Source organism: Sphaeramia orbicularis, chromosome 8 (assembly GCF_902148855.1).
Source record: "Sphaeramia orbicularis chromosome 8, fSphaOr1.1, whole genome shotgun sequence".
Classification (NCBI taxonomy): domain Eukaryota; kingdom Metazoa; phylum Chordata; class Actinopteri; order Kurtiformes; family Apogonidae; genus Sphaeramia; species Sphaeramia orbicularis.
Genome location: NC_043964.1, coordinates 27,584,806 through 27,607,839, shown reverse-complemented (window position 1 = coordinate 27,607,839; position 23,034 = coordinate 27,584,806). Strand labels below are relative to the sequence as shown.

General features: G+C 35.4%; 2 protein-coding genes across 4 annotated transcripts; one reads left to right on the top strand and one right to left on the bottom strand.

Annotated features, from left to right (window-relative positions):
- Window positions 1–19: 19 nt before the first annotated feature.
- On the bottom strand, window positions 20–14,870 carry tmc6a (transmembrane channel-like 6a). Of its 3 annotated transcripts, XM_030140324.1 has the most exons (20): window positions 14,587–14,870; window positions 12,457–12,581; window positions 12,222–12,335; window positions 10,336–10,431; window positions 10,088–10,196; window positions 9,838–9,925; window positions 8,509–8,766; window positions 8,198–8,418; window positions 7,050–7,194; window positions 6,231–6,374; window positions 4,822–4,979; window positions 4,582–4,672; window positions 4,294–4,391; window positions 4,102–4,197; window positions 3,883–3,958; window positions 3,683–3,816; window positions 1,497–1,673; window positions 566–644; window positions 399–472; window positions 20–296 (listed from the first exon to the last, which is right to left on the bottom strand). In XM_030140324.1, the coding sequence occupies exons 1-19, from the start codon at window positions 14,640–14,642 to the stop codon at window positions 410–412; spliced, it is 2,328 nt and encodes a 775-aa protein (XP_029996184.1). In that variant the 5' UTR covers window positions 14,643–14,870; the 3' UTR covers window positions 20–296; window positions 399–409. The 3 variants fall into 3 exon arrangements, with proteins under 3 accessions (XP_029996184.1, XP_029996185.1, XP_029996186.1); XM_030140325.1 differs by lacking the exons at window positions 12,457–12,581; window positions 14,587–14,870 and having other exon boundaries at window positions 10,364–10,431; window positions 12,222–12,286; XM_030140326.1 differs by lacking the exons at window positions 12,222–12,335; window positions 12,457–12,581; window positions 14,587–14,870 and having other exon boundaries at window positions 10,088–10,215; window positions 10,336–10,414.
- Window positions 14,871–18,877: 4,007 nt separating this feature from the next.
- syngr2a (synaptogyrin 2a) lies at window positions 18,878–21,756 on the top strand. Its single transcript, XM_030142313.1, has 4 exons — window positions 18,878–19,082; window positions 19,829–20,066; window positions 20,213–20,349; window positions 20,438–21,756. Exons 1-4 carry the CDS (start codon window positions 18,984–18,986, stop codon window positions 20,636–20,638), a joined length of 675 nt encoding a protein of 224 aa, XP_029998173.1. The 5' UTR covers window positions 18,878–18,983; the 3' UTR covers window positions 20,639–21,756.
- The last annotated feature ends 1,278 nt before the right edge of the window (window positions 21,757–23,034 follow it).

The window sequence follows — 23,034 nt, the reverse complement described above, 5'->3', positions numbered from 1 at the left end:
AGTGAGAATATAGTCAAGCATTTATTTTGTTTTTTCACACCACAACTTTAAGATCATCATTCACAGTTTCAACAGTTTTTCTTAACACAGTACATACAAGAATATTTCTATAAATAAATATAAATACAAAGAGTTTCCAGTTTGGTTCACCCTTAGATACAATAGAATATATGGACACTTAATTCACTCATACTAGTTATACTGTTGTACTATTGATAAAGTTCCTGATGACATGTTTTTTTAATAGAGATAAAAATCCAACAGGTTGATATGGAGGAGATCAGCTCAGTCACAAACTGAAAAAAAGTAAAAATGGAAGAGCTTTTATGTAGAAGACTTTCTTTCTGGTTTATAGTCGATTGTTGCGACAGATGTGAGGTTCTACAGATGCTACTCACCTGACACCAGATTACTCTGCCGATGAATGAATGTCATGTAGTTTGCCGATGAGGAATCTCTTATCTTTACCCTCCTGTATATGACACAGAAATGGATCATAATGTTATGTTAAAATTATCACACAAAGGTAGTTATTGTCCAAGGGAAGAACTTTTAACATGCTTACATTTTCGATTTGTTTTTCCAACAGTTTGATGATTTTCCTCTGGCCGTCAACAACTTGAGCATGAATGTAAATCACTATTCTGAAAAAGGAAATGACATACTCTCCCAACAAGAACATGGCTGGTACTTCAGCATATTTCACGCTATTCTTTGAGAGCGAGATGAAGAACTATTAAAAAGTGAAAATTATCATCAAACATCTTCAGCAAATGCATAGATTTTGGACTTATGCAGCTTTCACGTGTGTAGTCAATGTATTTATGTATTTTCACAGGCTGAGACTTCAATATTTTTTTACAACAAACTGCAACTTTCTGTACTAAAATGATATAAAATGATGTAAAATGGCATATTTTACACTGGATCAAAAGTAAATCACCTCTTGCCATTGACCTACAGAACAACTTTCTTCTGAAATTACAGTCACGAAAAAAATAATTAGACCATCAAAAGTTATCAAAAACAATGGTTATGCAATCAAGTACTAACTCCTGTGTGTATCATGTGACTAAAACAGACAGAAAAGAAAACATAAAATGCCTAAAAGCGCTGTTTTTGTCGGTACAATGCCATAGCTATTGATGTAAGAACTGAAGTGATTTTGGTTATTATCAAGAAAACATGGAAAATGGATAGATATCAGCTCTGAAATTAAACTCTTATGAGCTATTTTTGTTGTTATCATTATATTTGTCCAGACAAATGTACCTTTAGTCGTACCAGGCATTACAATGAATGAGAAATTGAAGAAAACAAGGGTGGTCTAATCATTTTTTCCATGACTGTAGGCCCCATTATGTCCCACCCTTGGCATGACATGAGACAAAAACAGCTACTGAATGAGTACAATCTGTGCAGCTGCAAGTGAAATAAAAACATCAGACAGTTAGATTACACAAACTGCTCTTGAAACTCTGAACGTGATGACTCACAAAAAGACTCCAGAGGCCAGAAATAAAAATAGTGGTTTTTCCACCAGGTGAGTGTAGGCCCAGCTGAGCCAGCCCAACGCCGGGTAGGTGTCCTCCACGTCCTGGGCCCACAGCTTCCCTGACTGAAACATCGTGGTGAGGTTCCTGAACGGGCCGCACCCTGATGATGGTTTAATCCTGCAGAAGGAGGACAACACCATTTCTATCCTTTGGACCACAAATAATAGTTGTAGATGCAGACTGTTACACCCAGGAGCACTACCACAGACTGTACAGGGTGGGGAAGCAAAATTTACAATATTTTGAGGCAGGGATTGAAAGACAGTGTATGACCAATTAGTTTATTGAAAGTCATGAGAATTTATTTGCCACAAGAAAATTGACATAATAGAAAAGGTTTTTATTCTATGTGTCCTCCTTCTTTCTCGATAACTGCCTTCACACGCTTCCTGAAACTTGTGCAAGTGTTCCTCAAATATTCAGGTGACAACTTCTCCCATTCTTCTTTAATAGTATCTTCCAGACTTTCTCGTAATAGTTTTGCTCATAGTCATTCTCTTCTTTACATTATAAACAGTCTTTATGGACACTCCAACTATTTTTGAAATCTCCTTTGGTGTGACGAGTGCATTCAGCAAATCACACACTTTTTGACGTTTGCTTTCCTGATTACTCATATGGGCAAAAGTTTCTGAAAAGGTATGGATAATAGTGTTAGGTATGATTATGACATCAATATATGTTTGGTTTCAAAACAACTGACATAGTGCCTGCTGAGAAAAAACAACTGAGTGTTCATTGTAAATTTTGCTTCTCCACCCTGTATAACACAACACATGTCTCCCATCTGTACTGTCTGACATGTTGTAGCTCTACTCTTATGTAAATATGTATATGGCCAATACAGTTTCATTACTTACTACTATTATTATTCATTACCTCGGCCAAGGAGGTTATGTTTTTGCCAGCGTTGGTTTGTCTGTCTGTCTGTCTGTCTGTCCGTGTGCAAGATAACTCAAAAAGTTATGGACGGATTTGGATGAAAATTTCAGGAACTGTTGATACTGGCACAAGGAACAAGTGATTAAATTTTGGTGGTGATCGGAGGGGGCGGGGGGCGGGCGGCGGCACTGATCTGCCTTGGCGGAGGTCTGCGCTCTCCGAGTGCTTTTCTAATTTGTACTATCTTTATGCATGCACATTTTTCTTGCACTTTTTCTGTTGCTGCTTTGACCAGTGATTTTCCCCATTGTGGGATCAATAAAATCTCATCCAATCATCTAATCTAATAGTATTGGTGTTTGTTAAACAGCGTACTTCATCTTAACCCTTAGGTCCTCCTCTGTACATTTTTGTACATTTTTCTCCTTTTTTTTTTTCATTTGTTGATCATTTTGGCTGTGTTGCAGCTTTTGGCCTGAAATTTTGCAGAAATGTTTCTCTTTAGTTATATTTTTGAAATCCATCCAATCTAAACCTTTTACTCTTTGATGTGTTTTATTCTCCCATGGTACATTTTGCACCCTGGTCACCCTCATGTACAAAAATGTACAAGCACAAAAAAACTGCTATAAAATCATCATACATCATTTTTCTTAGCTTTTTTTTTTTTTTTTTTTTTAATAAATCTCTTCCCACAACTTCCCACCAGCTCAAAACTACCAAACATTCAATAGTTTTCAGGATTTTAACCCTTTCAATGCCAGTTTAATCAATTGAATTTTGAGTGATTTTTTTTTACAAAAAAAAACAAAAATTTAATATTTCCCATAAAATCAATACCAGGTGGATGAAACATTGTTGGTTATGAGAGTCTTGGATAGGCCAAAGATTATTAACAAAATTTGTATTTTTCCTGTAGTATCAGATACTCTCTCTGGTCACCCTCATGGACAAAAATGTTCCATTCACTTCTATTATAACCACACTTTTTAATCTCACTGCCATTACATTTTATAACTGTACTTTCTGTAATGTCAACATGTTATTTTGAAGATATTTTTAGTGTATTTTATCAAATTTAACACTACAAACAAACCTGACACTTTGACATAGCAATTATTAGAATATGATAAATATGCTTGGAACACAATGACTCACAAAGGCTTCGTGTGTTTGTGGAATTCACACACATGCCATTGTTGTTTCGTTACAGACTGTAAGAAGGTTGACATATTTGTACTCACGTCCAGATTGTGTAGGTGACAGACACAGAAGCGCCAATAAATGACGGGAAGCACAAGAGAGAGATGAACAGTGTTGTCATCTGACTGGCCCTCCAGGGTTTTCTGGATGCCTGACAGTTGAGCATCAGACTGGCCTGAAAGTGAACAAACCTTATGTTTCAAATGCACATGTTCGATATGAAAACACCTGCTACACCAACCTTCTTCATATAAAACAGCACAAAGAGTTTGATGATCTGGACTGCAGGAAGTAGCGGAGCAAACAACACCCCAAGCCTGGGAAAACAACACGACTGTCAACTTTATCATTTTATTATTATTATTATTATTATTATTATTATTATTATTATTATTATTATTATTATTATTATTATTATCATCAATTGTTCTGTGTCTAAATCAAATATTCATGGTCATACCAAGTGAGGGTTTGTCCATATATGAGTTCCAGTACATTACGGGCAATGTCAAACATTGGCTTCCTGTTCCTTCTCAGCACTTTCCTGGAAAAAAGTCTGAACAGAGGATGCTATAAATATACTCATTCTGTTGAAAAATGCCGTAAAACATCAGAATCAGGTGACATATATTTCTGGTGAAGCGCAGCTAACCTCCAAAGAAACTCTCCCAGAAAGCTGTAAAGCACCGTGAAGATAAAATCCATGAGGAGTAAGCGGTACAGTTCTTGCCCTACAAAGTTCTCCCAACACTGTGAAGAACAGAAACACATGTCATGACAAGGTAAAGTTGATTTATTAATGGTTATTTTGGATGTGAGGAGAAACACTGTGACATAATTTGTAGTGAATAAGGTTGTAAAGTTACATCTCAACTCTTGTTTTGACCTAGTTTTAATCACATGATACATTTCAGGAAGCAAATAAAAGAATGTTTGTGACCTGTAGACCATGACTTTCTGGTTCAACGGCAATTCTCCCCAACCAGCGGTAACACAACACTCCAATAATACTGACTTTCAACAGCAGGTTCCTGAGAAAATTATCAATACGACACATATAACTCATTTGTCTGGTGGCAAAATGTCAAAATGTCAGCAAGTGACAACATGTTTCTAAGGTCGACTTCTGAAAAATGCCAAGTAACAAACACTTTCCTGTGTGGGGAGTTTTCGTTCTCACCTGAAGATGGAGACACAAACGCGAACACTGGGAGACTCGTGATTCTCCATCCAAGTCAGTAAGTTAAAAAGTCCAGGCAGTAACAGGTTTATGGCAGATACGACTGCTGATAAATGGAGCAGTTCTGATTCTTTGAAGGACTTGGTGTTGATGGCACTCTTTGTAGGAAAGAATAAACCACAAGAGAGATATGGGTACTTCATGAAAATAAGGAAAATGTATAAACTCAGAAAAGTGTTTATTCTATTCTATGTGTTCTATTCTATCTGACCCACTCTTACTGGTAAATAAGAGAGTTTCAGAGTTGTATTGGATTGGTTGTTCTGTGTTTTTGATGTGTGAAACCACGGGGGGCACTAGGGATTTAAGGCCCTATGAAAAAAACAGCCCTCTGGGCTCCAAAACTTCACTGCTGCAAACCCTAAAAACATTCCACTGTGCAGGCATGGATCACTGTTAAGTTTAGAATAGTTTTTAGGATTTTGTGTGAAAACTGATGAGAAAGATGCAAGCCCTGTTTTACATTTAAAAAATATTTTTTAATGATAATAGTATTAGTTTTTTTTTCCCATTGATAGACAATAACAAATAAAATATAGTTGTACAGTTGTACAGTTGGATGTAAGTATATTTACTAGACGACTTTTTTGCCAAAAACTTAACTAGAAGCACTCGGAGAGCACAGACCTCCGCCAAGGCTGATCAGTGGCCCCCCCCGTGGGCCCCCCCACGCCAAGGAGGTTATGTTTTTGCCAGGGTTTGTTTGTCTGTCTGTTTGTTTGTTTGTCTCTCCGTTAGTGTGCAACATAACTCAAAAAGTTATGAACAGATTTTGATGAAATTTTCTGGTCTGCGCCCCCCCCCGTGGGCCCCCCCACCCCCGATCACCACCAAAATTTAATAATTTCTTCCTTATCCCATTTCCAACAGACCCTGAAAATTTCATCCAAATCTGTCCATAACTTTTTGAGTTATGTTGCACACTAACGGACAGACAAACAAACAAACAAACAAACAAACAAACAAACAAACAAACAAACAAACAAACCCTGGCAAAAACATAACCTCCTTGGTGGAGGTAATAAATAAGAATAACATTCTACTATTTTCTAATGCTCCTGTCAGCCATGTGCCTTTAGAGTTGTGATCACTTTTCTCCCTCTGTAAAACTTTCTGACACTGTGACTTGCATTTTCAGTTAGATTAGAATTATGTCTACCATTCTATCTGACACATATTCACACGACAAATGCATAATGTGCAACGTATCTGCAGGAAAGAAGAAGAAGTAAACTATTTGTGGTGAGAAGGTGTTTCTGTCTCAGTTGCTTTTGTCACACAGCCCCCACTGCTCATGTCTGCAGGAAGTCTGTCATGTCTGAGTGCACTGTAGTGTTTCAGCGTCTAACCTCGGACTGGTAGTGGACGGTGAGGGTGCTCACAAATACACTGGCCAGACAAACAGCCCACCCCGTCAGATGCACGACGAGGCGGCACAGTCGATACAGGCAGCTCCTTTTGTTTTCCCCTCTGATTATCTCAGACAGCAGCTCCTGTTAGAAAAAAAAACAACATTCTTTGTAACATTTCACTACCAATATTTGAAAGTGGAAACACTGACAAGGGTGACAGCTGCCATCACAGAGTGTGTATTTACAGATATGTTAATCCTCCTTTGTTGGAAATGTTCATGTTTAACCTGTCTATGAATGTTGAAAGACTTGAAATGCTGAAAAAAATATATAGGAGGGTAAAACAGGCTCATTAAAAAGTTTCTGCACTGTAAAAAAAAAAAAAAAAAAAAAAACTGGCAGTAATGGGACAAAGTGCAAGCTTTATCTGTTACTTAAAACCACTCTATGCTTGAAAAATCCAACTTTTGTTAAAAATACTTTGTAAACAGATAATGAACGCATTGAATAAATTGTACTGTGTTCAAGTGTTTCCTGATCTGTGTCAATGTGTATGTATTTTGTTAAGCGTCTAGTTTTTTTTTTGTTTTTTTTGTTTTTTTTCCCAGAGTTGTTCTGAAAAACCCGGGACACAGCCTGCCGATGATTTACTGTAGCTACAAATACTATATACTTACATGTTATTGTTTGCATACTTGCATACAATACCTATGTCCTATATGTATTGTCTTTCTATTCAAATAAAGCAGAAAGAAAATAAACTCAACCTTCCATATGAAATCTGTTTTAAATCTGAATACTGAAGCTTCTACGTACTTTGAGCTGAGTTCGGATGTTCTCAGACTGGAGTCTCACCGACATCGTCTTGGTGACTTTAAAGTCCCACGAGCAGAAAACCTTCACTGCCAGATTCACATTTGAGTTCATCACATGAAGATTTTTCCCAAAAGAGTTGGACATACTGAAGAGGAGAGCAATAACTATATAAAAATACTATAGAAACAAGTGATGCCAGGTAACAAACCCTGCCCCTTGCACATATTGTAGCTTATTTTGGAATTGATCCAGCTGATGTCATCATGTCTATGCATGTGCTGATGTCCAAGGTTATAATAGTTTTGGATTTTTCATTATACTTTAGTTTTATTTAGTTTTGAGCTTTTTTTCTCCAAGTCAGTTAGTTTTAATTTTTTTTTTTGAGAGCAGGTTTGCTAGTTTTTATTAGTTTTTGTTATTTTCTAAATGCTTAGTTTTAGTTTTTTTTTTTTTAATCTTTTCTCTTCTTTTCCGTCATATTCAAATAAATCCCAGACAGGACTCTGCTGCTTTCTCCCCACTTTAGTCTCCATGTTTCCAGGTAGAGTGGGGACCAGAAGACGACTGTAAACCACAAGTGACCACAAGTGATGGACCATTAAATACCATATAGTGCCAGCGGTTAAAATTGCTTGAGGGAAATAAATCGATTTCATAGACAAAAATGAAAACTAAGGGAATTTTATTCATAATTTTTATATGTTTTAGTTAGTTTTGTAAGCACACAATACAGTTTCAGTTAGTTATCGTTTTTTTCTTTTAATTATAGTTTTTATTTATTTCAGTTAACGAAAATGTTTTTACAATTCTAGTTTTTGTCATTTCGTTAGTTTTTGTTAACGCTAATAACCTTGATGATGTCAGCATGAGTTGCCTCTATATATGTGCCAAGTTTGAAGTAAACTGAAACAAAATTGATGTTTTTATAGACATTTGAAATTTCACCTATTATAAGTAAATGGGAGAAAAAAAAGATAAAAAATTTCCTAAAAAATTTTAACTTTCACCTACTTTTCCCAAAATGCAATCAGATCTATTCTGGGTCACTAGCAATCTATAAACCCAATTTGGTATGAATTCAACCAGTAGTTTTGCTGCTATAGGGTAATAAACCAGAACTGACTGGATTAATTCAGCCTTAGTCCCACCTGTACACCAGGATGATGCAGATTGTGAAGAATGCAATGGCGATAGTAAAGAAATATGCAGCTGATATGTTGTATGGCACCGTCTGGGAGGTGACTGCGTTACAAACTGGCAGCTCTGTTGATGCACCGCTGTAGGAGGGGTTTGGACCAGCAGCTCTGCAGGTTTTGAAGGCATTGTTGGTGTAGTAGCCGTAAAACATCAAAGTCTGGGAGAAGTAACCCTACAGTGGATAACAGGAACAACATTCAGCTCAAGAGTGCAACAGGAATAATGGTCAGGTGCTGCTCTGGTGTAGTGGGTGGAATCTGACCATGCCTGTGAGAAGCTCAAGGCCCGTGAAAGTGGAGACCTGAGGGTCATGTGGTGGAGGATGCACGGCTTGAGGGAAGACCACGAAGAGGCCGTTTATGACAAACAGGAGGAGGTTAAAGAGCAGGAGTGTTCTGAGGAACAGGAAGTAGGAGAGTACACCGGTTCCGAAACGAGCGCTCATGGTCTTCATGGACAAATGCCACAACCGGAAGTACGTGAGGGCAGGGAGGCAGCTGAACAGGCAGTGGCGCCAAGTCTGAGGGGGCAAAACATCACAACTGATAAGTGTTGTATAACCAGTGGTGTACAAGGTACTTTCAAACTGTAATCCATTACAGATCACTTGTTACTGTTATTTAAAAGTAATTCCTACCATACAATATTACTGTCTCAGAATTTTAATGCATTACATGACTCCTGTATTACTTTTTGAGCTCATACAGATGCTTGTCATAAATGGAGCGTGCATTTTTTTTTTTTAAATTTGAGCAATTAAATTATGGGCAAAAAGTGTGTTATAACAAAAGCACTATTGAACATAAAATAAAATTAAATATTAGTAAATATATAATAAAATATTACTGAAAATTGATTTATAATGCCTTACATTACTGCGTTACAGCAAAAAGTAATCAGTTACTGTAACGCATTACTTTTGTAACATTTTACTCCTAACACTGTGCATTAAGAACTGGAAAGTTTCAGTTGAGTAGAAGTACAGCTCCCCTACCAAAAATGACTGGTAGAAGTTCAAGTCACCAACTTTTTGTCTATTTGTGTGTACTATGTGTTGTTCCTTGTTTTTCTTTTTGTATGTCTTCCTTTTTTTTGGGGGGGGGGGGGGGGGGGGTCTTGTTTTGTTTTTTTTTCCTATGCTTTGTGTTATGTTTGTGTCTGAAATAAACTAAACTGAACTATACTTCAGTTACAGTATTATGTCATTTGTAAGATGCTTTTTTTTTAAACCTGCCAATGGATGAAAATTAGCCGTTTGCCTATAATCTCTTGTATTTATGTGTAAATGTACATTAATTCAAACTGTCCCATTTTAAAAATAAATAAATCATTCATGCATTCAACTGAAATGTTACTCCAGTTAAAGTCTTTAAGTATCTAGTATTTACTGTACTTAAGTATATCAAGTAAACTACAATTAAATGTACTCAAGTAATGAAAGCAAAAGTACCAGTAAATGTTAATAGCAACAAAAGGCAGTCAGAATTTGGAATATTACTATACTACTGTATGCTACTATACAACACTACCACTGATGCACACGGATGCAGGTGGTCGATGGTTTATTACAGGGAATATTATTGGAACTCACCCTTGAAATGTACGCACTGAGGTGACGGTAGCAGGGGATGTTTCTGTTAAGGAGTGAATTCTCAGCCACGTCACTGAAAGCAAGTCGCCTGTTTGAACAAAATAAAGGAGTGTCGTCAACAAATAGGCCTATACCAAATGATAATGAAGTATTTAGTACAGTATTTACATTATTTAACCAACATATGTGTGAAAAAGTTATTGAAATAGTCAATGACGTATCTAAAAAGGATGATGATACTGCTTTGTACCTGAGCTCCTTCTTATCTGCCAGACTAATGGGCATCGCCTGCAGCTTTCTCAAACCGTCTCCCACTGAAAGGCCTTGGAGGTCGGACACCTGCTGCTGCCTCAGGTTTCCTGTAAAACACAGTTTGAACTGTCTGAATTATGAGGATGTCGCTTGGACTCACAAAGGCAGAGAGAAAATGTAAGAATAGAGGTTAAAACACAAAGAACAGCAGGGGTCAGTGGTGCTGAAGCTTCTGTCTCTGTTTACCCTCTGTACTGATGTTGTCAGCCTCTACCTGGGCAGGTCTGGAGGGGTGAGCAAGATCACAGGAGGAGGTCTGCTGTTGTCCTCTGCTAGTCTGTCCTGGTAGATCAAGAAAATGTGGAAAAAAATAATGCCTTCATGGTTTTACGAGTATGAACAAGCATTTTCATTCTTTTTTTTTTTTTTAATATAGCAGTTTCCTGTAACTCACTGATCACAAACATATGGCCCACCAAATTACACAGGAGCTTTTCACAATTATTTTAGTGCAGGGGTCACATTCAGACCAATATTATCTCAAGGAGGGGTCTCAAACATGTGGCCTGAGGGCCAAAACCAGCCCGCCAAAGGTCCAATCAGGCCTGCAGGATGAATCAGTGAATTACAAAAATTACATTGAAGATATTAACAGTCAAGGATGTTAAAATAATTTTAGGTCAGTTCGATCTAAAGTGGGTCAGACCAGTAAAATACGATCATAAAAAACTATAAATAATGAAAACCACAAATTTTTCTCTTTGTTTTAGTGTAAAAAAAGTAATATTACACAAAATTTTTTACATTTACAGACTAGTGTTTTACAAAAAATGTGAACAACCTGAACAAATATGAATAACCTGAAATGTCTTATGAGAGTTAAGTGTAATTGTACCAATATCCCGCCTGTTATTAAATGTTTTGTGTATTTAGATCTACTGTGATCTGTAAGTTGTAATGAACATGTGAAAATGAGAAACTGAAGCCAAATAATGCATAAATTGTTAAAATTGCACTTTTTTCTTAATAAATTACATTTTGTTCATGGTTGTTCATGTTTTTCACATTTTTTTAAAGGATAGTTTGTCGATGTAAACATTTTGATAATATAATTTTACTTTTTTCACTCATAAAACATAGAAGTTAGACATTCATATTTTGGAACTGATATTATTTATATATTATTATGTTTATATGTTACTAACCTATAAATAATGACAACTCCATACTTTTCTCTTTGTTTTATTGTAAAAAAGTAAAATTACATGAAAATGTTTCCATGTACAAACTATCCTTTCACAAAAAATGTAAACTACCTGAACAAATATGACCAACCTGAAATGTTTTAAGATAAGCAAGTGCAATTATAACAATATTCTGCCTCTTATTAAATGTTTTGTGTATTTGTAGATCCACCGTGTTCTGTAATCTGATCCAGTTCAATCCACTTCATTTATATAGCACATTTAAACAACAAAAACATTTCCAAAGTGCTGCACATAGAATCGTAAAAACTATAAAACAAAAAGAAAATACACTAAAAAAACAACTGTTAATTAGCACATAAAACTAAAAACAATGCCATTAAAAGAAAATACAATAAAAAAAAAAAACAAATAAGTAAATAAAACCAAAACAAGGCTATAAATAAAATAAAATTAAATAGTTAAAAGTAATAAAATGAATAAAAGACACAGAGGACCACACAAAGTAAGCTGTAATATACATGGATCAATGAGAAGCAGAAATAAAATAGTCTTTTTTTTTTTTTTTTTTTTTAAAAAGGGGTAATTATTTATATTAACACATTTCAGGTTGTTTATGTTGTTCACATTTTTGAGGAAGCTTTGTTGATGAAAACATGGTGTAAACTTTCATTGTAATTACTTTATTGGTCCAGCCCACTTCAGATCATGTTGGGTTGTATGTGGACCCTGAACTAAAATGAGACTGGCACCTCTGCTGGAACGGAAACTTAGGTGTAAACTTCTTTCCACACCTTGAGTGCATTTGTTGCATTCTCTATGTGCTATAATTCTGTTTTCTTTATTACTCGATTGAGTTCTTGAGTCATTCCTATAGGTTTGCAGTAAATTATTGATCAACAAGTAGTGTAGTACATGTCGTGTCACCTGAAATGCGGCTGGGCATTGATGAGAGAATCCTCAAAGTGGCAGCAGACCATTGTTGTCTCTGCAGGGAGCTAACTGGCACAAACGTTTCCTCACTCGTGTTCGACTCACTGTCTATAGAAACAGAATTACATCAACCCTTCTGTGGTAACAGTATCTTTATTGACTGATTATTTCCTACACATTGGTCCCACTGGGTTACTGGGTATTTGTTGTTTTAGTTACAATAGCAGACCTGGTGTTGTACTTCTGGATGCCGTGAATACTTCCATTTGCAGGGCTTCAGGGCAGCTCTGGGGGGGTGTTTCTGCAACCTGGCAGTGCCCAAAGTTCTGTTCTGGAAAATCCTCTGCTATGTCACTGAAGGAGAAAAGGAAGCAGTCAGTAAAAAGAAACTGTATGATCGAATCATACAAACAACAAGAAAAATAAGTCAGAGTTGGTGAGAAAATTAACAGACATGAAAATGTATTTTTAAGAGCATCAGTGAGGGAAAAGATTTTTCAATTCAGTTCAATATTTATTTGTCATATGTACAGAGAACCAGACAATCATACAATCAGATTCTTACTTTGCAGGTACCCTTTCGCCGAGCACATACAATCTAAGCAAAACAACTATAACAATTTAACTTTAAATAAAGAGCCTGTACAAATACAGCTAAGCATATTTAACAAACTGTAACAAGTCTAGAAAATCTAAAAAAAAAAAAAAAAAGGAGTCTAGATAAATATAAATAAGTATGTCTAAAGAACTAAGCAAACTAACAATTCTAAGTGTAAATGAGTAGCCTAACTAAATAAATAAGAATAAGCATCTAAACCAACAGTAGCGTTAGCAGCAGTCGTGAAGTACACCGAGCATTTTAACCCTTTATCAGGTAAGTAACTATTTTTGGTAATTTCCATACACATTCCAAGACAGTGACAGCAACAGTTCCAGTAAGGACAGTGAGGAAACAGTCAGGTCCAACAGTGAGTGGACCTGCTTTGTTAGGTACCATGAAGTAATGGTACTAATGTAAGGAAACCATGTTCAAAAGAATAATGTGGATGTGGACAGGGGTCTGGATCAGCACTTATGTTAGTCTAATGTTCTAAAAGTAATGATCTAATGTTCTAAAACATATATGTTCCTTTAACATTACATGTGATTTTCTTGCTTTTTTTTTTTTTTTTTTTTTTTTTTTTTACAGATGGGTGCTTCTATGAAACTGGTCCCTAAAAACAGGACAGAGGAGCTAAACATTCAAACCAAATGGAGACTAATATTATGAAGCAAGTTTGGAAGCACTTTGAGTCCACTTTAAAAATAAATATTTATTGAGATAAGAGACAAACTATTTTTCAGATAAAACACATTTTTATATTATTTTTATAGAAAAATCTGCATGTAAGACCGTAAAAAGGACACAAAAATTCTGTGCTACAATTTTTTTTAATATCTTTTTATTCTCTCACATGTACATTTTGGGACTCAAACTAATTATGCAAGGCAGAATGTTTCACAAAAATGACCACCGTTGAAAAATCACTTGCAATTTATGTGTTTAAATGGGCAGGTTCCACATGTAACACTAATGGACACGATGGGTTACACACAAAACCTGGAATGAGACTGCACATTCATGAAAAGCCCACATGTCTGGATTAGAAAAACCACTAGGATCAGCAAATTTAACACGGTGTCTTTATTTACAGCAGTATATAAGACCATTTCAACCCATGGTTTCCAGATCAAATACACTGACAGCTAGGTAGCTTTTCCTGTCCCAATTTTGGTCCTATGTTTGGCCCCAATATTTTATTAAAAATGTATTAATTTTTGGATGGCTCAGAGCAAGAGTATACTTTTTTTTTGCATTCATCTGAGGTCATCATTAGGTACATCCTGGAGGGAAATAGATCTAAATTTCTCTCTCATTATTGGGTCTAAAAAAGCTGGCAAAGTGCCAGGTACCAAAATGAACCCAGTTTCATAGAAACGCCCATATACTGCTTGGATTTTTATACATATATATATATATATATATATATATATATTTTATTTTTTTTTTTTTTTATTTTTTTTTTTTTCCACTTATGGGCAAGGTGCCAAATATGGTAACTTCACTGACCTTGATTTTCGACATGACAATAAAAAATGTTGAAAAATTTCACAAAATTAATTAAGTCTTGCTATGTTCTGCAATATCACTCTAAGGTTGAAATTTTGAATTTCAGAGTATTTCTATGAAAGCCTTGTAAAGGGTTAAGAGTGGAATTAAAAGTGAAAGCAAAGATGCACAGAAGTGAGTGAACTAAATCAAGAAAATTCAAGCATCCTCCCAAATTCAGCCACCAATTAAATAACAGAATGAACTTACTCATAGTCTGAATCCATTTGACAATTATCAACACTTAAGCAAACGCTGTGTTCCATGGTCCTTGATGATTTCACTTTACATCCAACAGAGGCTCAGTCTTCATCAGACATGCACAGACCAGACTTCAGTGGGTCATGGAACTATGGGATCAACTGTTTTTTAAGCATTTTCATCCATCCTCCCAGACTGAAGAACAAACTCTTACAAAATACTACTTGTGTTTCCTGTCTTTCTGAGCGAAATCTCCTTCTAAACGTTATCACAATGCTGCTGGGACATAAACAACTTCCTCACCAAAGAAGCAAGTGTCAAAAACAGATATGCAAATAAAAGACAAGAGGTCAGAAGCCATCGATGCATTTTGTCAAAGACATGCTTCAAACTTCCCCTCTCAATTCACCCACGTACCACAGCTGTGTTTAATTTGCATGTGTGAATAGAGGTGTCTGCAGAGATGCCCCACACCGGCAAGACACAGGAAATAATCATGCGCATAGAAGTAAAAATATGTGTGTATGTCTTATTTTCATGTGTATTTTAATGTAGAGCATGAATGTACCAATATTAAATACATTCTACAGAAACCGCAGCACTTATTTTCATTTGGAAGTTTCACCAAAGACCTCAATATGCTATTTTTATTTATTAATTTTAATTTTAATTTCAATTTCTAATTTGACAGTTGTCTCATGGCCACACATTGCTAACATGTTAACATGTGGCCACACATTTATTCTTTTTTATTTTTTTTACTTTTTTCTCACATGTCACCAAAGGGGCTCCATAAATAAATTCATGGACTTGACAGGTTGTTTTTTTTTGTTTTGTTTTGTTTTGTTTTTTTTCATGGATTTGACAGTTGAAGGAACAGTATTAAAGGTGACTGTCCTATTAGAATCACTGCATCTACTGCCTCCTAGTGATCAAACAGAGGAACTACTGCTACATTACAGTGTGCTGCTTCACTTGACATGATGATACTGGTTGTTCAGTTAACCCCCATAATGAAAGGTTTTCTTACTGTTAGACTATTACTATTAATTTATTACTATTACTTTTTTTTTCTGTTATAACATAATGTTTGTGCACCATACCATGTATTTGGTGATGGGCAAAATAAAATAGAATGAATAATCAAATGAATAAAAATCAAATATATGAAAAAAGAAACACAAATTATGGCTCAATCTTGTAAAATCCACATTTATAGCACCATATTAAACTACTTTACCTTGAAACTCTAAACACTTTAATGTCAATAAGAGGTAAAAACAACAGGAACCACACAGTAGTCATCAGAAACAATCCTTTTTATTGTCTTACAGTTGTCACGAGTTATGAAATTTTCATATAATCTATGATAAATCTGGAAATACTGACTGTCCCACAACAAATATCAGCTCTGTGAATATTTGATATATCAAGTATTTAAAACAAAACCTATATTTTCTCTTTGTTGCATCTCTTGGTTAATACAATAATAACCAGTATACATAGAATCAAGGAGTCAAAAAATATGTTAGTAAATGACTAAATAAAAATAAAATTAAGTGATAAACACATAAAGTGAGGTGCCCTTCAAACGAATTAAAACAGGTCAAAACATTATGTCTGTTACAGGCAATAAGAGCTGGAATAGTCTTCCAACAACTGTTTGTGAAATGTCCACCTTTTCTACATTTAAAAAAGAGCTAAAAAAAAAAAAAAAAAAAAAAAAAAAAAGGTTAAATTCTAATCAAACCAGTCAAACCTGTGATGTCTGCTCAGCATTTCATTTCCATCTCAGAAGTTATTCTTCTTGGCAGTTTTACTTAGTATTTATTTTATTTGTAATGTATAATCTTATGCACACTTTTACACATTAATGTGTTGTATACACTGTATTGTCTTGTTTGTATGTTTAGTCTGTTTTTAAAAGGTGAGGACTACGGATGGAAAATGGCTCCCAGCTAAATCTGGCACAAAATCTGGCACTAAATTTACACAAAGTAATGTTTTTATTTGTACTGAATGTTCATTGATATGCACTGTCCTCATCAAATAAACACATAAATAAATAAATAAATCTCAGTCCAGCATTAGGTTTATTTTGTCAGCAAAGTTATAATTTCCATATATGTTAATTTCATAGTCTCTGTATCAATATATTATTGGAACAGTAATATTCAGAAAATATGTGAAGAACATTATAAACAAACTAAATCTGTAAAATAAGGATGTAATAGAAATTCTATGGGATCATTCGAACAAAGATTAAAATTATATTAAATAATAAGTCAGTGTCAAGTTGAAACCCAAAGAAAGAGAGGTACAATAGATGACATGATTACTTAAGGAAAGAATTAGACAGCTGACCCGAGAGTGTTCAAGATGAACAAAATGGAAAAGTACGTCACAGAAAACCCAGACCTTTGGAATGGTGGTTTGTTTGCACATATTGTATGTCCAGTATTTTCTTGATGTATCTTCATAAGGAGACTAAGAAATAAAAGTATGTATATGTAAATGCACCAAATATAGATGACATCTCTGCAGAAACAACAAAGTTAAAGTAGCCCTTTTTTTTTTTTTTTTTTGCACAGTATTGTATTTTTCTAATCATGATAACTGTGTAAATAATGTACTAAATCTATTTTATTTGTGCCAAAGGGGATGAATGAAGTCAGTATTAATCTTAGTGTATATTCAAAATAAATGTACAAAATTAGAAACAAAAACTCATACAAAAACAACATAAATCCAGTTTTCTGCCACAAAAGAGGACAATAAGAGTTATAAATCAATCTGATTATTATGGCTGAACTGGTACAATATCTAAAAACGATGATGCATAAAGATTTCACAACATTGTTGATTTTAAAACTGCACACATAATGTGTAAAGCACAGAATAATGTACTTCCCTACATTGTTCAGCAGTGGTTTGAGGTTATTATGTACTGAGAGGAATCAGGATGTTAATATTAAAAGGCTCAGCACCAGTTGTAAAAGTACGCGTGTAAAAGAGATCAACAGGGGAACTGAGGACACATGATTCAATTCACATATTGAAAAAACATTCATAAAAAAAAGGTGGTTAAATTTAGAAGTGATGTATGATCAAAATATGTTTTTGTATAAAAGTAATCTGATTTTGTTCTCTCTTTGTTGTTTACCTAAGTAATTTATCACCACCTATTATAATACCATCATCTGAATTTGGCATTCTTTTCAGCTAAAATTGGGTATTTTTCAGTATTTAATTTACTGATCATATAAATCCTGTTCATAAAATTTCAGAGTAAATTTGAAGGTTATTAGAAGGCTATTAAAACATAAGTGGGTACATTCTTGTTTTGTTTCATGTTGATTATATAAAAACTAACTTATTTTGTTTTTAGCTGCATTTGCTGCTCTGATCATAGAAAAGAGGAGTCAAACATGCGGCCTGGGGGCCATTTCTGGCCCGCCAAAGGGTCCAGTCCGGCCCCTGGGATGAATTTGTAAAATGCAAAAATTACACTGAAAATATTAATCATTTTAGTTCAAGTTCCACATACAGACCATATTAAATCTCCAGTGCATCGGATCGGTAAAACACTATCATAATAACCTATAAATACTCACAACTCCATATTTTTCTCCTTGTAAATGTAAACATTTTCATGTCATTTTACTGTATTTACACTAAAACAAACTATCATTTCACAAAAACACGAAAACCCCAAAACAAATATGAACATTTTGAAATATCTAAAGTGCAAGTTTATCAATATTCTGCCTGTTATTGAATGTTTTGTGTGTTTGTAGATCCACTGTGATCTGTAAATTATAATTCACTTGTGGAAATGATAAACTGAGACAGAATATTGTTAAAATTGCTCTTAGTTTTCTCAGGAAATTTCAGTTTGTTCATGTTATTCACATTGTTTTAAAGGATAGTTGGTAGATGTAAACGTTTTCATCACATAATTTTACTTTTTTGCTCTAAAACGTATAGAAAAGTTTGGAGTTGACATTATTTATATATTATTCTGTTATTATTTTACTGGTCCGGCCCACTTTGGATCAAATTTGGCTTAACGTGGCCCCTGAACTAAAATGAGTTTGAGTTAATAAATAAATAAATAAATAAATAAATAAAAATAAAATGAGTTTGACACCCCGTCTTAGACATTTCATTAATAAAAACATAAAAACAACGCCAGTGCTTTAGTGAATTTCCATTTCTAAATGTCAAATTGATATAAAGTAATGTGTTTGATGTACGGTATGTCCCTGAACGCACCTCGTTGGGGGCGGTCTTTGAAAAGTTGTCAGGAAGCTGTGACTGACAAAACGAAACTCTCCCAACTTTAACAGGAAGAGTTTTCAACTTGTCTTTTAACAGTAACTGTCTTTAAAACAAAAACAAAAAACATGCAAGGCAGCGCTTACGGAGCCTCGCTGGCCGGTGGGGCCTTTGACTTAGAGAGTTTTTTGAAACAGCCTCAAACTATTTTGCGCTTCCTCAGCTGGGTGAGTGACTCCACACAAATGCTAACGTTAGCATCAGTGCTAGCAGCTGTCGCATCACACAGTTTATGTTAACAGATGTGCGCTGCCATCGTCGACACAAACCTGTCAGCAGCACCGTTTGTTATATTTATGAGCCAGTGACACAGAACAGAAATGTACTGTCAGGTTAAAATCAGCATACGTGTTAAAAATGTGCAGACTGTAAGCATAACTATAAGCTGGTCAAAATTAGCCAATGTTAGCTTAACGCGTCCCGTGCTGTGTCACCGCAGTTAGAGCCATTTGATCATGTGATGATGAACTATCTGTTTGGCTTCTCATCTTCTTTGGTAGAGATTATTTTATTGTGTAAACTTCAGACAGTAAAACTTCCAGAAGATGTCGCTCTTTTTCTGGAAGGGTTGTGCTAGACAAGATCAGGAAATGAAACTTTGATAGGGTCAGGTGATGTGCACCTGCTCTTGTAACATCGAACTGGTTTCCCCCCTTTTGTATCATGTATCATGCACTATTAATCATAAAATACTCAAGTGGTTGGAAATATGTTCACTTAAGTACATTTTTGAGGATGAGTTTGCAGTATGTGTGGGCTTAATGATTCTTAAATAACTTTGCATCATCATATCTGACAGCCTAAAAGTTTTTGCATATCATAGAGAAAACCTGTTTTGCTGTACTGTTATTTCCAAATACATCCAAATACTGCCACCACTGAACATTCCCTTCTGTTTTTCACTTCCTTGCAGATATTTTCCATTGTTGTCTTTGCCACAATCACAGCTGAAGGCTATATCAACCCTATCACGCAAGCAAATGGCAAGTGCATGTTCAATGACAATGACAGCGCCTGCAGCTTTGGCGTAGGAATCGGGATCCTGGCGTTCTTGGCTTGTGTGGTTTTCCTGTTACTTGATGCCTACTTCCCCCAAATCAGCAATGCCAAAGAGAGGAAATACATTGTTATTGGAGACTTGGGCTTTTCAGGTAAAACTCTAGCTTCATCATCGTGTGTTTGTACTAGAATGATAAAATATGTTGCATAACAGGAAGTTTGGGCCTGGTGTGGTTAGTAGTGTCATCACATTTGATCTTAATCTTAGCTCTTAATTCCTCTTATTCCTTTTCAAAAGCGTTTTGGACGTTCCTGTGGTTCATTTGCTTCTGTGTCCTGGCCAACCAGTGGTCCAAAACTCCTGACAGGACTGCTGTTGCTGCTGACGCCGCCCGTGCTGTTGTGGCCTTCTCTTTCTTCTCAATCATCACCTGGGTAAACCTCGCCATCTCACCACATCCAGCATTTGACTTGCAAAGTCTTAAGAGAACACACAACTCACACGATTCAAATCCATCCCCAGGGTCTGCTGTCCTTCTTTGCTTATCGAAGGTACCAAGAAGGCGTGACCGATTTTAACGAGGAGTACAGAGATCCAGCCAATGACCACAGTTCTCCGTACCCAGCTGGTCCGTATCCCAGCAGCGGCCCCACAGGATACCAGCAGTCGCCTTTCTCCCACAGTTCGGAGAATCCTGGAGATTACCAGCCACCCGCTTACTGAGGGACTGACATTCAAACCTGTGAATCCATCAGGGGAGTTTTCTTTTCCAGACAAAGATGTGTGCCGACAGTTCATTAACAATTTGGACTGCTCTTCGCACTCCGATTTTCCCTACTGCAGAATGTTTTTGCATATTTTTGGGTGCACTGATTTGTTTGTAGTTTCTTTTGTTGTTGCATTGTTTGGTGGGTGTCTGTTGTGTGCTTCGATCCAAACCCTGCTAATATTGTTGAAGTGATTGATTTGGTAAGAGCACGGACAGCTGTGCCATGTTATGTTGTATTTCTACCAAAACAACTGTACTCAGTGCCCCTTTAATTTAGTTTTAGTGCACTTTGAAACTTGTTAGTATCAAGGCACTAAGGAGAAAATAGGATGTGGATTTGCTTTATATCTTGAACATTTGAGTTTTTTCATGTGTTTGTTATTGAATAGTGCATAAACATATTGTAAACTTCCTGATATGCTGCAGTTCAATAATTTAATCTTAACAATACAAACCAAAAATGTCCTTTTACATATGACTATGCCACAGGCTGATGTTATTTTATCAGTGGATGCAGTGAAAATGTTCCCTGAGAAACTGCCGTAATGGCATCGTATTCTTTAAAATTTTTGTCTAATCAACCACTGAAAAATGTCTTTTGTGCACTTGAACAACAATTCACTTCTTTAGGGTAGTTTATTGTTAGAATCCAATCTAATATTGTTAATTTTATTGTCAAATCTTATACAGTTGAGTGTTTTTTAGGGGGGGTTATTTTAATTTAAGGTAGCAGATCACGCCAATTACACAGATATCAGCTACCTCTAAAAAAGTGCGTTCCTTTATTTCAGTTACACATTTTTGTTTTTAAATGTCTCCACCACAGTTTGAATGCAGGATTTCAATGATTTTTGTGGAAAATATTTATTATTATTACTTAATCCTTTTGGCCCAGGTACACATGACAATCACACTGTAATTGTTTCCTAAATTGCCACTTTCTTGTGCTTTTCTTTTTCTCACACTGTGTTCATTGCTTACTGTTGTACTCAAAAGCTTTACAGTAAATCAAGTGCCTTATACAGTGTTCTGTATTACCAAGGTTTTGCCAAATAAAACATTCACATTTAAAGCCTTTGGATCCACCCACAATTTATATCCTGCTTTACAAAAACTAGAGAGAGTGAACAGGGCAGACTGAGCAGGGTTGGGCACCTTTAGCAAATATTTAAGTAGTGATTGTGGTGATGATTTAGGAGGGGCTTGTGACCTTTGATACAATGAGAAAGGCTGTATAATTAAAATACTGTACCGGAGGTTTAATCTTCAACAGTGTAAAGTTAAAACCAGCTTTTGTTCTATACTGAGCTTCTCAGTGAGGTATTAAGCTCATTATTTTATTATTCCCTGCTCTGGGCCTTGTGAGATGATATGGAATAAGAAAATCACCTTTTGTTTTTGATTAATTAACCCATAAAGACCCAATGCTACTTTTATGTAGTTCCAAAATGACAATTTCTCTGTATCTAGCCTTTCTTAATTGATTTATCACTATTTATTTATAATATTATCCTCTGTATTTTGTATTTTGTCATTATAAATCAGATATTTTCCAATATTGAATTCACTGATCATGAAGATGTTCTTAAAAGCTCAGATTAAAGATGAGGGTTATTATATCAAAAACATAGAAAACTGTAGAAAAAGTGACTTGTTCAGTAAAATCTATCATTAACTGAACATAAAAACAAGGGTCTCCATCCACTGTCATTGATCCAACTCCATGGGTTTTACTGGTGAATCAATGTTGTAGAAGTTGACAGTGTTTCCACGGTAACTACAGAGCCTCTGAACATCCAAATGGGTCATATCTAATGACCATGAAAAGATGAATAACTATATTTTACACCAATTATTTACATGTATTGATAGGATTAATAGATCAAAAGTTATTAAACATTTTAGATCAGTAGATGGTTTTGGTCTGTGATGGATGTTTGGGTTTTTATGGGTTACTGGAAAGGACATTTTAGTTATCTGGTAGATGCATTATATTGGGTAAACAGTGTTTTATTCTAAGATTGACTGATAAATTGCAAACAATATGTATACATGGCATTTGTTAAATTATTACACATCATGTTTAACTTCATTCACTACACACTTTTTTCCTTTGGTTTCTTTTATCCAGGAAGATGTAATTTATTCCTCACTACATGATGCAGTATGAAAACACATCGGGTTATTTGTGTAATGTTTTTATTGTCATAACTGTGTTATCTTTCAGCTTGACCTGATCTGTTCCCAAATGACCCACAGGTGAGTTCCAGGAGACTTTGTTTGGGTCGCCAAATAAATTTGCTATTCAGAATATTTCAGTAAGAGGCATTATATTGATAGTGTTTCATGG